The 16,738-nt window shown below is 35.1% G+C and overlaps 1 protein-coding gene across 3 annotated transcripts in view; it reads left to right on the forward strand.

Annotated features, from left to right (window-relative positions):
- Nucleotides 1-16,738, forward strand: part of ATP9B (ATPase phospholipid transporting 9B (putative)) — a 150,400-nt gene that overhangs the window by 48,760 nt on the left and 84,902 nt on the right. For all 3 annotated transcript variants that reach the window (XM_056483873.1, XM_056483874.1, XM_056483875.1), the window contains exon 8: nucleotides 11,687-11,781. In XM_056483873.1, the coding sequence (XP_056339848.1) occupies nucleotides 11,687-11,781 (95 nt within the window). The remainder of the gene's footprint in view (nucleotides 1-11,686; nucleotides 11,782-16,738) is intronic.

Consider the following 16,738-nt stretch of genomic DNA (forward strand, 5'->3'; position numbering starts at 1 on the left):
ACAAAGCTCCCTTGCTGAAACTAAACTAGATCTTTAGTGGCCTTTAACAAAACTTTCAGGATCAATTTGTTTTGTATGTTCTCTGCATTTCATTCATCTATATGTCGTCTCAATCAAAAATCAAAAGGCTAGACAGGGCATTCCAGTTTTCATCATATAGCTTTATAATGGTCCACAGAAACTGCCAGCTGAAGTGTGTGTTAACTTCACTTTGGGAGTATCAAAGATACTGTGTGTGTAAAACACAAGAAAAATTTCAAAGATAAACTCTCTCCTTCTCTGAGCTACAGTCCTTGCACTCCACATTGGCTGTGCCTTGGTGCAGTGACTGGCTTCTGATCCAGGTCAGGCATTCATATGCTAACACATGCTCTGACATGAGCTGGGTCTGGTCCTTCCTGAAAATCTGGTGCATGTGTTTATAAGACTCGGTGTTTCTGGAATATTTGTGTTCTTTTTACTTTCAAATGTGAAATTCTGAGAGGAATGCAAACTTTTAGGGTGTCTACAAAGTGTCAAAAAAAGAATGAATGAAGCTCTTTTTTTTCCAGGCAAGCTTTTTATTTACATGCCTCTAATAACTTCAGATTCTTATTATTCATGGTGAAAAGCTGGCAAATGCAGTGGCTGCTTCTGAGCTAAGCAAACATTGATTTTAGCTATCAATTTTTGCTAGGTCCTAGGAGAGATGACTGTTGGAACTGGCAGCTTGGCTTTTCTTTTGTTCATATGGCTCTTTCATCCTCTCCTGTTTCACAAAAACTCAGGGAATTTCCTAATTTTGAGAATTTCTCTGTCATACTAGGTTGAAATTGGCCACAAGTCAAAAGTTACTGGGAGAAGGATGGCATGGCAGAACAGCATTGTACAGGGAAATAGGGCTGAAGGAACTAGTTGCCTATGTCTGCAGCTGGAATAGGGTAAAGGGGTAAAAAGGGTAAAAAGCTTTAGGTCGTGTGATGTGCTCCATAGACACTAGGACTGCAAAGAATTATTTCTATTCTGTACAACTGCTAACTACTCTAGGCCTATGACAGACTAATCACAGTGCTGGTAGGATGCTGACTTTCCTAAGTAGCTTTTTATGGGAGTAAGAATTGTTTAATCTTCTTTGTTGTTCCTGAGGTCCTCTTTGTCATGGATAGTGCTTTGTGATGGTATGAAGAGCAGAGCTGGATTTTCTCTTCAGCCTGTTCTGGTGAAACTGAACTTCCAAAGGGTGAAATGGTTTTCCTGGTCTGCTTCAGCTTTCCTGACCATGGTATTTGAACCTAGCACGTCTTCTGCATGGAGTTAAGTTTTTTGGTAGACACTTGACTCCGTGTAGAGTAGCAGCCACTACTTCTGGAAGAGGAGTATTTTTTTTCAAGAGAAAGAGTACTGCATTAAAATATTTCTCTTTTAGCAAACTTGTAAAAGTTTATTAAAAAAAAGTCTATGTAGAAGTCTGGTAAAATAGAGTCACAAATTTTAGTACCTCAGCTGCTGTAGATTTCTCAACAGCTGCTAAATTGACAAAAGAGGTTTTTGTTTTGGTTTGGTTTTTTTTCAGTGGTAGAGGTGATACTCTGGAGAGAGCAACTCCCAGTGGCCAGTCAATTCCACTGGTGTCAAGCGTACTCTCATGCAAAGGTTTTTATCATAAACCAATTTTGGTACTGTTTGTCCTTTAAATCCAGTACATAATAATTTACTAGTGTGGACATCTCAAAACACTGTCCACCACTACAACTGTGCAATGCAAGCAGTAAGGAACTGGAAAATAATTTAAAAATTCTTGCAATCCTACCTGGAGAATCTTTAATTCTTTGTTGCACAAGTCGCTACATCCAGTATTTTTCAGGCCACTGTTACATTGTTCTGGCACTTGCTCATCAGCCCATTTCTCCAGCCTGTCAAGGTCCCCCTGGACCATTGCATAGATCAGTGTTTTGAATTCCACTTATGAAACTATTTAAAAATGGTATCAGGCATAAAATACTGGTTGCAAACATGTTTGTACTTTTCAGAATTGCAGCAAAAAAGAGTAATTTCCCTTGCATTAAAATTTTTTAGTTTAAGAGTTCAGGATTCTTTACTTGTAATCACTTTAACAGTGGTATAAGTAAAATGTGGGAATAAAACAGGAAAATTTTTATTTTGAGGCTTTGGAGCAATTCATTTCTGTAGCAATATAACTCTCAGATGTAATTTTTATTTTAAATGCTAACCACTTAGTTGGCATAAACTCCGCAATGCGAGTATAGGCTTAAATAATCATTCATACAAGTTGGTTTTCTGCTGGAAGGTACTGTGAGTTAACCAGTAAAGGGGTGCTCCAGAATCTGCCATCTCAAAGAAAGTCTGCTCATTAAAGAAGTCTTTTTGAAAATTATGAGTTTGATGCATTCTGATGCATCAGAATCAGATGATGATTCTTAAGCATTTCTATGCAAAAAGAGAACATTGTGCCACTAAATGTGTTTTACTTGTTTAAAATATCTAGTTTTGTCGGTCTTAAAAAGCAAACATTAGTCAAATATTTATGTCAAAGAATGAAACTCCAAACTCACTGCAAGGAAGAATATAATAAAGATGATGCTAGTAATATCTATTTATTCTGGACAGTTAGGAGTAAATGTTCTACAAATAACTTAATTGTCTGGGCCACAGCCTGTTATGGAACTTCAGATATTTGAAAATCAAAGCAGAGGAGAAAATGTCAGTTTGGAATTCTGTTGTGCAGCTGATGTCACTTTTTATTTCTTCATAAAACCAGCTACTGCAAAATAATAAGGCTGAATGAGTTGCATTTGTCGCACATTCTGGAATTTTCTATTATGTTTAGAAAACAAGTGCTGTAAAACCTACCTGTCTGGAAAATAAAATGCTTTGAAAATCTATTGCTATAGAAAATGATAAATGACTAGAGTTAAGTTTTGCACATACGGCCAGATAAAAGTTTATCTTCAGGGCATGAGTAGCTGCCAACAATCTGTCCAAACTACTTTAATCTGTTTCTCTGCTTCAGTTCCTATTCTGTTTTTAGCATTTGATTTAACTCAGGCTTGAAATGTTTTGGTATCTGCTTTAAGCCACTGAGTACTGGTGATTTGACGTGATCAGCCACTTGTTTAAGATGTAGTCAGATAGTATGAATGTTATGTGGTGGAAGGAGGTGGTCTCAGCAGGCATTAGGCTCCCAATAATATTCTACTCTCTCTGTTGGAACTATGAAATTACACAGTAAAATATTATTAGAAGACATGATAATATATACAATTCCCTATTAATTTTTTTAATTTTCTGTGCATACTTGTCAAACTAGTACAATCCATGTGTTTCATTAGATTTGCAGCAAAATAAGCATTAACAAAGAAATATTTCTTTTTTTTTTCTGTATTAAAAAAAAAAGACTAGTAAGAGGTGAGAAAATTGATGTGTGAGGAGACTATGTATTGTGTTAGGCATAAATTAGCCCATTCCTGTTTGCCAGTGATAATGCATTTTCCCAGAAATTTGAGGGGATTTGATGACTTGACTTGGGTAGCAGTCTGAATGTCCCAAAATCTCAAGCAATTCTCCCTGTTTGGGAAACAATGGAGAAACTGAAGGTGAGAATCATCAAAGCAGATCCCAGAGGCAGGGCAAGTGAGGCAAAAAAAAAAATGTGTGTGTTAAGAACTGATAGACTTGTTGGTATGTTGTCAAAGGCTTTGAAAATAAAAAACCAAAATTACTCTTGCTAAAGTATGGTTCAAGAGTTCCTTGTGTAGAAATTTATAAGATGTTGTCTGTAAAATATCTTTAAAGTCCAGTGTTAAATCTTCATAGCTGGGTCTGTTGTTTTTTCCCAGTTAGCAGTAAACAATAAAGGAAACCTTGCTTTTCCCTGCTAAGCTTTAACTAAGAATTTATCCTCTTGTTTTCACATCCCTGTTTTTCATATTGTAACCCGATGGCTTTGTCAACTCCTTTGACTTGTTCTTTTCTGTGTTTAAGCTTTCTGAGATACCAAGGCTTTTATTACTGCTCCCCCTAATTTAGTTAATGCAATGTCCTTCAAGTTGATTATTATTGCTGCTACTAAAGTCTTGGAGGGGCTAAACGTGTTCTCAGTGGATACTGGTATATTTGGCCATACGCTTTTCTCAACCTCCTCTGTGAGCTTTGCTTTCATCAAAAGAGGAAATGCTCCTTAAGTCTTCTATAAGCACTCTTCTTTGAGATGTACATAGATATATTGGTCTTCAGAAATACATAAGTGCATAAGAGAGGTTGATGAGGACAGTGAGTTCTGCTGTGCTGCCAAAGCTTTCAAATGATGGAGCTCTTTAGTTCATATTTTATCTGAAAAGTGAGAATTTGTTCTAAGCATTGCCTATGGCAGACTTTCTGATTGAGTCATTACTCTGAAGATGTAAATAATGGCGCACCAATTTTTTTCTCTATCGCTGGGTTTCTGCAAAAAGAGATTGCTAGTATGCATCAGAAGAATAATGGAGCAAAGTGGTGCATCAGATTGTATTAAATGGAAAAGATTAATAGTTTTGAGTATCCTTCTGTATATCTCAAAATAATATAAATCATTAAGCTAAAATTTGAGAATGTGAATACAAATGTAGACTTTTTTTTTTAACTTGGAACATTGTTTGCTGTATCTGAAAATTCCATAATGTTTTAATAACAAAATAAAAATTCTTAAAGCGTACGGAATCAATACTGCAATTCAAAAAAGATGCAGTGTGATCAAGCTTGGATTAAAAAACGTCTGAGTTCTTGTCAATAAGGAACTGTGATGAGTTTAGGGGTATCATATTGACTGTGTATTAATACATGGTATCCTATAAGACCATCTGCTGATTGTTTAGAATGTAAATGAAACTGTTCATGGATCCAGTGACTGATGGCTTAAATTCCAATTAATCAATTGCTTCATCAGTTTCTTAATTCAGATCAAATATCTCGAGTACACACAGTTCTTCCCCAGTCTTAAGAGAAATTAATGCTTTTGAACTAGTTTAATCAGTCTTCCATAAATGTGCATAGTCTGGAATGGTGATGTAGCTTAAATGTTTAAGATGTTTCAGATGTCTTGTGGTTTTGTTCCTTCTTAGAAGCCATCATAATTGAAAGCTTCTCATTAGAGTAGTAAATGAAACTCTGTACTCCAATATGTCATCTTGGTGCTGCTATTCACCTTGTCATCAGTTTAAAATTTTCATGTACATAGTCACTTAAGTAATATAAATGATTTAAAAATTAAGTTGTTTGTAAATGATCTGGTGTAAATTGTGCAAAGTCAGTCTGTTTTTTCTTTTGCTGGCTGCATTCTAGTAACCTGTCTTTTTCAATGTTTTTCACATAAAGCAGGAAGGTAATATTGCCAAAAAATATAAAGCTGTTTATGACACTGCAGTTCCACGTGCCCTGTTTCCCACTGACCCATCAATTAATTCATCAACACTTGACACAAGCTCTTCACTCTGACACTTATACCAGTTGATCTTAATTTGATTGCCGTTAAAACCTTCCTTTCCTGACAACTGTTGTCAATTATACAAAATAAAATCAAGTATTCATAAGTAGGCTGTAATAGGATATAGGCAGACAGATTTAATAATTCAGTTTTGCTGAGGCTTGAAAGGCATTAGTTGTACTGTTGTTCTCATTTGTAAAAAATTCATTGGATACAGCTCTGGAGAAAGAAGGTAGACATAATTTTATTTATTTAGATTTGACAGAAAGGAGCCCAGACATGTAGTGATGGTTTAGCATTATCTCTGTTTAAGAATAACTGACAGGAATTCTTATGAGTTACATATTATAGAAAGTAAATGTAATTTACTTTTATGATTTTTTTTTTTTTTTTTTTTTTTTACTAATTTAAGTGGACATGGTTGCTTTTTGACAACATCTGTAGTGGAGTGTGGAATTCAACCCTGCATTTATGCAGAAAAAACAATACCTTTTCAAGACTGGGATGCCTGGTTTTATTATGCTTCTAAAATATGCAAATTCCTGTACATCTGCTATATGCAACTAAATTATAGTTGCTTCCCTCTGATGCATCTTCCTTACAATATAACATTAAAATGTGTGCTATGGCATATTTGAATTATTCCTGTAAGTTTAATGCTTATTGGCAATTTAACTTTTTCAACTTGCCAATAATTGACAAAAATTTGCAACCAGAAATCTGTTAACTTCAATGTTTTTTGAGAGAAATTAAATATAGTTTTCAGATTAACTTCTTATACATATAAGAATACTTAATACTTCTTATTCTTTTCTATGTACACTGATGTTTGTAACAAATACCATGTGTGGATTGACTGGTAAGGCTCTGTGGATTTGAATGTGCATGTGAAATCTAAAAATATAAGTATTTTAAAAAATAATTTCACTTGTAAAATGCTGATTAAATAGGTGTAGTCAAAGACAAGGTCTGCTCAAAGTTTTTGTTCAAAGCAAGAGCAGAAAAGTGAAGGATGGAAGTGTGGAACTCCTTTTATAATGTGCCATTTACTTTGTTGCTTTTTAATGCTTGTCAGAATAAACTATTCCTTAGCAGGGTTTTTTTAGTTGAATTGGGAATCCTCTTGTGTCTCATCTCATGACTTACAACTGCTTTCTCAGACCCTCTTCCAGGCCAGGAGTTGGGAAAAGAAAATTAAGTTTGGATACACGAAAAGTTGGATAGTTTAGTTTGTTATGTCAAGAAAACTATCTTAATTTTTTATGTTGCTATTCATCAAGAAATGGCCGGTCCGGGAAAGCAAGTATTAGCATATTTTCCAACATTCTCTGTGTAAAAGCAAAGCAAGTAGACTTCATGATCAAAAAGGAAGTAGAGGAAGCTCTGTGTTTTCATCATGCCACTCTACCTTAAACTTTTTGTTTGCCATTTTCAGAGTCTGATTTGCACGTAATTTCCATGAATCGATGCATGCATTTTGAGGTATTTGGATTTAATTGTGCAGTCTAAGATTATTCAAGAGTATTACTGCCTAACAAAGAATGTTAGGTCATCCTTTCATAACTGGTAGGATATTCTGTGTCTGTCTGGTTATTTAAGGGCACTATTAGACTGCTAAGGAAAGTATATAACAGAATAGTTTTTGCCTAAAGCATCTCTGAAAGAAAAATGTCTGTGATAGTGTGTATGTAAAAATGTGTATGTGATACGAATGTATGTAATCTAACACAGGAGATGCTACAAATAACACACACAGTTTTGATTCTACAGCAAACAAAATCAACATCTCTAGGGCAGTTAAGATTTTCTTTCCACATATATTTCAAATATTGCATCTCACTGTAGTTAAGATAACATTTTTTTTATTATTATTATAGCTTTCCATTAAAATCATGTGATGTAATTTTACATAGAATAAGTTATTTTCTTTTTTGGAAGTAATTGGTCTTAGTGTCAATACTGCTATTTTTGGGTTTTTGTGTTAAGTACACTTGCTTTGAAAACTACTTGTTAAACTGGCTGAATATTAAGCTAATTGGTGTAAGGAGAAATTATCCATCTTTCTGCATAACAGAACCAACAACATTTCTGAATCAAATAAAATAGGAACAAATAATTTAATACACTGCAAATTTTCTTTTCTGAGTGACTTTCTCAATGAACCCTGCAAGCTAGAATACATTTAAGAATATATGTAGCATTCCAAGTAATAACTTCTTTTCAGAAGCCTATTTTAAAACCTGTATTTAATATTCTGGAGTACGTATATAAAAATAAAATGGAAGTTCTTCATAGTAGCATAAGTTCATATACATTGCTGTAATTTCAGGAATTTAAAGATATCCTCATATAAAGAAATTAATACATAACATGATCAGCAAGTTTGGTAGTATAAAGAAAACTATATTAGGCTATGTGGTGATGATATATTAATTAAGAGAAAGGTTTTTATATAAATGTATTATACTTGATTAAGAAGCTTCCCTTTCTGGTTTGGGGAAGGATATGTTTTTTTTTCTCTCCTGCACATTTCTTTTAGGGTGAAAATATAACCAACTTTTTCAAAGGATTACCTGTATTTAGTTTGAGAATTTTTGTTTAGGGCCCTTTCTTCAGAATTCCTAGAGGCAGGGAGGTGACTGATGCATGTGCACATGTACACCATTCCCAGAAGCATTTGACGTGTACACATCCTTCAGGTATGTCCTGATTGCAGCCTTAAGTCCAGCACACACTAAGTAGAATTGTTCCTGCTTAACTGACAAATCTAGACCAGGCATATCATGGCCCTAGGTTAGTGCCATCATAGGTGAGCTTTTTCATCTCTATTTCAAAACACCATAAAAGCTACTGAAGTAAACATTATTTTTCTTCAATATTCTATCAGCACACAAAATAGCTTTAAAAATATATATTTTTATCCATAATATCTCAAAGTAAATCTCAATGTATAATTATCAATGTATCCTTAAAATGTGAAGTTACATAATTATATCAAGTTCTTAAAATTATTTTCATCCTTTGTATTGAGGTGCATTTTTTCCATGGCAAAGCAACCTTAGGGTAAATTCTGGATAGAGCTCAAATAATTGAGCTCTTGCTAAACCACCAAAATAGAATTGTAGTCCCAAGACTTTTCTAAGCATTCAAGTTTCAAAGTTTCAACTGAAGTGGTTTAAAAAATCAGTTTAGTTGCTACTTGGGCAAGACCTTGTATGCACTTGCTCTACATTGATTCCTGCCTGTCATCAGCTGATTAGGCTAAGTGAATATTACGTACTTGTAAATTAGTTTAAATGTGCTCATGAAGTTGGCACCACTTTTGATAAAGCTATTTAGTGCAATTTCTTTGAATCAACCTTAAATTCTAATTCAGATGATTCCAAAATTTTCACTTGAATGATGGAAATAAGTCAGATGTTCACAATGTGCAACATTGTCTACTAATTTTAACTGTGTAGTTAAAGGAAATGAGCATCTGAGTGCTTCACTGTATAAAGTAAAAGTTTTAATTTTGTGCATTCTCATTTATATGTAGCCTTATGAAAATTTTTTATGTTCAGTGCAGTGTGTAATTAGGTTTTCCATTTTTAGATTTTTCTTTTTGTAAATGGCTACTTTTGATTGATAAATACTTTAAATACTTAATTGCATTTCCTTAAATGCCTCCTTTTTAAAAACAGCATAAACTTTAAAAAGTATTTCATTCTTTGTGTGCTATAAAATAATTGTCAGGTTCAAGAGTTGTTTCTGTATTCAGAAGGAATAGTAACTCCTAGTATGTATAGAAATTTGGGGATTTTTTTTTTCCTGTAAAGTCATATTCAGGTTAGAAATGTAAGAGACTTTTAACACTGTCCTAAAGCATTCTGCTGAAGTATGTGACACAATTTTTACAACTTTTTAATGTGAGTTTTTTGTTTTTAATTTTGTGGTTGGAGGAGGAGGGTGCAATGCTTCCAAGCATTTTAAATTGGAAAAATGTAAATACTTATTTTTATAAAAGACATTGATTTTAAGAAGTTTTATGTACTGCCAACTCAAATACCTCTCAAAGATAAAGTACATGTGATTTCCACACAATACACAGTGGGCAATATTTAGTTTTACAAGAATTTGAGGTTTTTGATAGGAGTGAGAAATCGTTTTTATACTGTCTAATTACATATTTAATCTTCTGTGTTTATAGCTTAGTTTAGCCAGGTTACCTTAGAGAATAGTTAAAATTACCTAGTCAAATCTACTGCAATATTTGAGGTGGAGAAGAGGCTTGTATTGTTTCGGTTTTGCTTTTGTGATCACTATTGAAAGCTGACTTGGCAGAAAGCAGTCCTTTTTTCTGGATAAAAGGGAAACAGGCTATGAGATAAGTTATTGATGAAATTAACTGCTGAAGTGAAGAGGAAATGCAGCTGGCCAATACATGTCATAGTGTGAGCTCTATTAAATGAATATATGTGCAGTCAACCATTCACAGCAGCCACACCGGTCTTGAACTGCATTGATCTATAGTATAATTCTAAATGAAATTGATGCAAGAGAGCAACCATTGACAGCAAGGGTAAAGAGAACCATGAAATGTCTTGTACAGGAAAAGTATCATGGAGAGTAGGCTCATCTATGCCATGGACAGAAAGTGCAGTGATACTGTGGTGTTTCTAGGTGTTTCTAGGTACTTCACACTTCATTATAATGCAGTGGATGTCACTGACTCTTCAAAAAGTGCTTTATAGTACTTTACTCTTAGAAGAAAATCCATAAAGAATTCTGTTAAGAATTTAAAATCAGCTTTTCAAGAACTTCAGACACTGCTTTGCAGCTTGCATCTCTGAGCTTTGGGTGAAATTTAGCTTTAGGGATTATTTTCTGAGAGCTGTCCATGTTAACATTTAAAGATTTATTTATTTATTTATTTATTTATTTACAATGCACTTAATATAAATAGAGCTGTTGCATGTAAGCTTGTAAGATTCTTTCAAGTCTGTTGTGGAAAAACACTATGTTTTAGTCAGGTACCATTTCAGGTGGTTTCTCTCTTAAACATGTGGTTAGCTCATCAAACTGCTTAATTTGTAGGCTTTGATGGATAAAACATTGGGTTCTATGAGCCTTTACTTGCACCAGGGTCCACTCGACCTATAGAATACTCTCTTAATTTATGTTCACTGGGAGGTACCCTTTCTTGGCGTACTAGCAGACTCTCTTCTTGTCTGCAATAAGACTCAAATCTGGACAAACTCCTTTCCACTTAATTGCTACCACATCACTTCTAGGGGTAAAACTTCATTACTTTTTATTCGATTGATTGAAGTACAGACAGAAATATGTGTGTGTTTATACATGTCTGTTAAAATTTACAAATAACTTGTAAAATCTATTCTTTGTGCACCCATGGCACCCAGTAACAATAATGTATACTTTTTTTTTTTTTTTAGCTGTAGTATAAAAAAAATTGTAATTACTACTTCAGAAATATTGAAGACTTCTCTATCATAGCAATTGTGAAGAGTGTTGCTGAAATTTTACCACCTTTTTAAGAGGCTTCAAGCTTGACGGAATGGCAATAGACTTGCAGTGTTTGTGTGTGGTCCTTTTTTGAATCTTACATTAGTGTAATGTATGTAATACTCCAGACTTGACAATATCCATCAAACTAGTTATGGGGGTGAGGGTAGGCTATGCAGTGCTCTCAGTTTTCTATTTCTTCAATACTGGTCTTCTGTCTGTACAGCAGCACACTGATTCTGTTCAGTGTGTATCTTGAGTATATCAGTGTGTATCTTGAGTTTTCCTCATATCTTAAGTACTTTGCATGTGTTGACAGATTTCTTTAGTCTTGGATTGGTGATAGTTAAAGATGGTTCAAAAAAAACTTACGTATAATACATTCACATTGTTTTGAATGCTGTCCATCTTAAGAACTTTTTTTTTCTCAGAACGTTTGGAAACCTATTTAGAAATTTTGAAGAAACCTGTAAAATAGAAGTTACCTCCATTCATAAATAGACATACTGTTAATTTTATTGGAAAAAATGTTACAGTTGTGTGATATCTAAAGCATTCCTGGAAGAGAGCACAGATACTCCAAAATACAAATCCTTTTATATGTTGCACATTTATTTTTAAAAATGGTTGTAAATTGTGCTTTTTTCACTCTTCTGCATGTTTTAACCCAAACTGAATTTTTGAAATTAAAATAATAGTTTGACGTCTCTTTATAATTTTGAGGTTCGTGTTTCATTCGAACTGACCAGCTGGATGGAGAAACAGACTGGAAACTGAAGGTTGCTGTCAGTTGCACACAGAGATTGCCAGCTTTAGGGGTAAGCATACTCTTTGCTTTTAAATTATCTTCTATGTGTGCATTTATATACATTGTACAAAAGATTGTTACGGTTACTGTAAGTATTGAAAAATCCCTGTTACCAGGACCTTAGTTTTTACAATAAACAAGACAAGATATTCTACTGGATGCTGAACAAGAAGTTAGTTATACAAATATTCCTGGTTTTGCATTGAAAGCAAACTGAGTCACAGCTGGATTTTTATCTTTCAGCCTAGTGGTTCTCATAGTTGTCCACACAGAGATTCACACTCTCCAGAAGCAAGTCACAGTTAAGAGTGCTTTCAACCAAGTGTTAGACTGCAAGTGCAAATTATTCTTGTCTTAATCACATACTTGTGAGCTTGGGAAACAATAGTCTGCTCCTGGAAGGTGAAGTGCTTTTTGTTGCCAACATTCTTTCTGGTCTGACTAGATGCAATGTGCAGGTTCTTGCAATCAGGGCTCTCTAAGAATGGCCTGAATGTGGGTAATTTTTGAGTGCACACATGTGTTATGTCACAAGTAGATCTAAAATCATGGAACACACAGATGTGTGTGTGTATATATGCACATACAAAATAGACACATACCTACAAAAGCAAAATTGTGTGAATGTCTTCTTTACAAGAAGCTGGATTGCTTCCCTTGTACTAGGAAAGCTTTCTGTTATACCAGCAAGTTGGCTCAATATTGGGAAACCTCCTTTGAAAATACACTCAAGTGACAAGCTTGTGGAAATTTACCTCTATAGAATTTCTGGTGTTTTGACACTAAGTCTTTTAGGTGTTATATTAAAGGCAAATATACCTTAAGAAGCCTGTTTATACTCCATCTCAATATCAAAATTATGAGATTATCTGCCAGATTTTAGCAGCACTTCTGCAGTTACACTTACAGAAATAGTTGCTGCTGCAGTGATACCAGCAAAAAGGAGAGGTTTTCTCCTGTGTTCTTATTCTGTGACTACTGGCTTGACAAGTGGCAGGAGAAGAAAGTAGTTACATTGCAATTGCACTTTAGAGGCTTGAGAACAAAGTTTGGAACCAAAAGTTGGTCATGCCAGACAGAGATGCCGAGTCAAGCTTGAAGTCATGAGTTCTGGTGCAAGAACAGACTTTAACAAATATTCTATAACCTGCATTTGAATTTAGTATTTGCAATAATGCTCCTCTGGTAGCTTTTAACATTTCATCAAGGCCTTCTCTTGTTCTCTCATTAAGAAAAAAATCATATCCAAATTTTGGACACGGGCAATGTCTTTGACTAAAATACAGTCAACTTTATATATTGCTTTAATTTTTTTTTTTTTCATTTAGTAGTACTTTTCCAACTCCTGTTACTCCTGTGTTCAACTCAGTTGTCATGTTTTGTATGTCTTTTTTTTTTTTTTTTTTTAAACATTTCTGACTGCAGTTGCAAATTCTGTGCAAAGCACTGTCTCAGAGTTGTATTTGTTGGTTATAATTTTGATATTCTGAGTTTAGGAGTTTTGGTGTACCGAGGCTGATGAAATCTGGAATAAGTTACAGTGCAAAGGCTTTCTGCATTATCCTTTGGAAAAGCAAAAAAGCCTTTTGCATTAACTTTTTTTTTTTACCCCTGAAAAATCCAAATCTATGTTTAAAGATTTTCTCTTTTCTTGTTAGGAAAAAAGCATGGAATTACATTTCTAGCTTTCATGTTAGGTGGAGCATGAAATTTTTCTATTGTAATTTTTATACTATGTTCCTTGTTTAACAAAAATAAGAAATCAGTTATCAATAGACTTGGCAAATAAAGTATTAGGCATCTATGGAGATAATGCAAAATTATGGTTAAATCTGTGCAGTATGATTTGGAGAACTAAATGATTGTACTTTTTTAGACTAGTAAATCAGAAGTAGTTGAAGTTGGGATGTCTGTATTTAAATGGTAGAACATGCAGCCTCATCTTCCAGCAGATGTGAAGGTTCACTGCAGGTGGTGGTTGTTCTGGGTGTGAAGGGGAGGGAAGGCAAGATATCATCACAAAGTTATTTGTGAATCTTGGAAACAATATAGAGGAGTCAACTGTACAGTATAGTAACCATTTCTTCCTCAGTTGTTTCCACTTGGGGCTATTAACCTCCGACTAATTTGGGCTTCTTGCAAGATCTTTATACTCTCCTTCTTGAGCTGTAGGTGATAACCTGAGTTGTATTGTAAGTGCAGTTAATCAGGAGCTGCTTCCACTTAACACCTTTCCTGACTACCAGCAGCATATGAAAGCCACAAGCAGTTGCTGTGCCTCTGCCCTTTCTCATGCCACTCAGTTATAGGTGCTTATTAGGTGCTAGACAAGGCTTTGTCTGCATAAGCTGGCATTTCATCCTGAACTAAATGAGGCTGGATGTAAAACTTGCTGCCAACTAAACTAAAATGCTTCCAAATTTTTATACTATGGTGTTTGGTCAAACCACTTACACTTGGTGGCTCTTCATTGAGCTCATTTTAAATGGCTTCTCCCAGCAAGTCTTGGACTTTTTTGTAGTGCTCATCTATCTGCTTTGCTCCTAAGCCCCATCTGTCTGTGATTTACTTTGGTAGAGTAATAGCCTAATTCACCCAAGTGGTTTTTAAGGGATTCTCATATCTGTCACAAAAAATGATGTTCAGTGCATATCACAGAATACTATTTCCATTCCTGTGGAAAAACACATTGGTAATTCTTAGATTTCTGCAAAGACTCTTTTACCTTTACTCAAATGACAGTGGTATGCAGGAGTGTCAGTCATGTAAAGAAACTCTGTGAAGAGAGAACTTCGGAGATTAAGCAAGCTATGAATATCAAACTAACAAAAAATAGCATTATGAAATTATTTAAATGTCAGCTTAATTTTTGTGCTTTATAATAGAATCATAAGATGTATTTGTATGTGGGCTCTACGTCAGAATGCAGTGTCCAGAATTATTTCATTGCAGTTACTCAGTTGGGTTCCTTTCCTGTAGAAAATGCCAGGTGAATCATGCTGTGTCCAGCAGTGCAATCCGAGTGCAGCTGGTGCGTGCCCGGAGCAGCCGTGGGGCTCCAAACCCAGCCCTGAGGGTCCCCAACAGGTCCCAGCCCACTGTGGGAGCTTGGCATGGTGGCACAGTCCTCAGCTCCCAAGGTTGAATCCTTTGGGCATGTGATGAGCCAGGATCTGACTGCTTCTCCCAGGCACAGTCCGTGCAAACCCGGGCAGCAGGGTGCAGTCCCTGTGGCTCTGCCCTCTCTTCCCCTGGCTGGTGTTCTGGGGTGTTACTGGATGGATCACATTACTTCAGCCAGCCTCTGCCCACAGTGGCCTCCAGGGACTCATCACACATCCCTGCCACAGTGGCTTTGCCACAGTGACTTCTCCACATGTTTGTGATGTAGTTTCAAAGCTGAGATTGACGGCTTATACTTCCATATTGAAATATATTTTTAATAATTAAAAATATAATTTATGCAAGCTGAGCATTTAATAGACTATGAACAGTTAGCTCTTGTGTTGGATGGAATAAACTCTCCATAATTGTCACTCATTTTGATTTCTTTAGTTGTAAAAACATAGTCATTAAGGTTGGAAAAGACCTCTAAGATTGTTGAATCTGGTGGACAGCTTGCTGTATTCACTACTAAACTGTGTACCCAAGTGCAACATCCACATGCCTTCAAAACACTTCCAGGGATGGCAATTCCACCACTTCCCTGGACAGCATGTTCCAATGGCTGACTACCCTTTCTGTGAAGAAATTTTTTCTAAGATCTAATCTAAACATGCTGTGGAGCAACTTGGGGCCATTTCCCCTGCTTCTGTCACTTACTAGCTGGGAGAAAAGACTGATCCACACTTCACTACAACCTCCTTTCAGGTAGGAGAGTGAGTATCTTGTGTTGGCATGAGCTGTCAGCCGTGTCACCAGAGCAGCACTGTAATCCTACCCACTGTGACACTCAGAACAAACAAACCTGCAGACCTTCAGAGCTTTTCTTAAAGAACAGATGACACCACCAAGACGATCGGTACAGATTTTGTTGTCTTTCTAAAGCACTTAATGTGATCAGAGAATTAAAATTTCAGCAAGTCATTTAATGATGGCTGGGCAGCAAATATGGTAACACCTAGATTAGGTTTCTTGCAGTTTCATAGTTATAGGTGGGACAGTTCTGGCAGTACATGAGTTCTGAGGCATTCTTGTCTAGCTTGTGTGATCAGCTGTATTTATTAACAGCAGTGAGGTCACTGTAATTTTCAATAAATGGTGACTTGCTGATTTATATCAGAAGATCCATATGGCAGTAAACAATACCATTTACATTTAATTAGTTTTATTGAACCAAAGGCAATTTTATTTGCAATGAACTACATGTTATGATTAAGAATGTATTTTAATGATCTTTAAGTAAGGTGAACAAATGTTGCCCTTGACCTAATAGAGGAGGTTTTTCTGTTATTGATAACTGTGGTGATTTTTAAATTGTGAAATGCAAAAGAGAACATTTTCATTATTGTACCATCACAAAGTCATTTTCTGACTTGCAATGTAGAAGAATGAAATGCATTCTTCTCAATTAAAATTTTAAAGTATGAGATAATTAAATGCATAACAATTTCTTAAGAAAAACTCATCTACTGTTTTATAAGAATATTTTTTTAACTTGAGATTCAAGTATTTCATGTAGTTTTTTAATCTAAAACTGTTACAATCCCCACCCAAACATGTATTTTTGTCTTGAGCAAGAAAATAACTGAGGTCATTTGACCTTACTGCATCCTAAAAGTGATGTAATTTTAGATGTAGAATACTGTTTCCATTGAAAGTATCAGTAGAACTATTTGGCTTCAGTGAATCAGCGGTTCACTGTATTAGTATAAAGTAAGTCTTTACTGAAGCTGAGTTTCACAAATCCCCCATTAGTGAAATAATTAATGAAAAGTAGTTGCCTTTTCTAAAAATAAAAGAGTCAA

This window comes from Oenanthe melanoleuca, chromosome 2, assembly GCF_029582105.1.
Source record: "Oenanthe melanoleuca isolate GR-GAL-2019-014 chromosome 2, OMel1.0, whole genome shotgun sequence".
Taxonomy (NCBI): Eukaryota; Metazoa; Chordata; class Aves; order Passeriformes; family Muscicapidae; genus Oenanthe; species Oenanthe melanoleuca.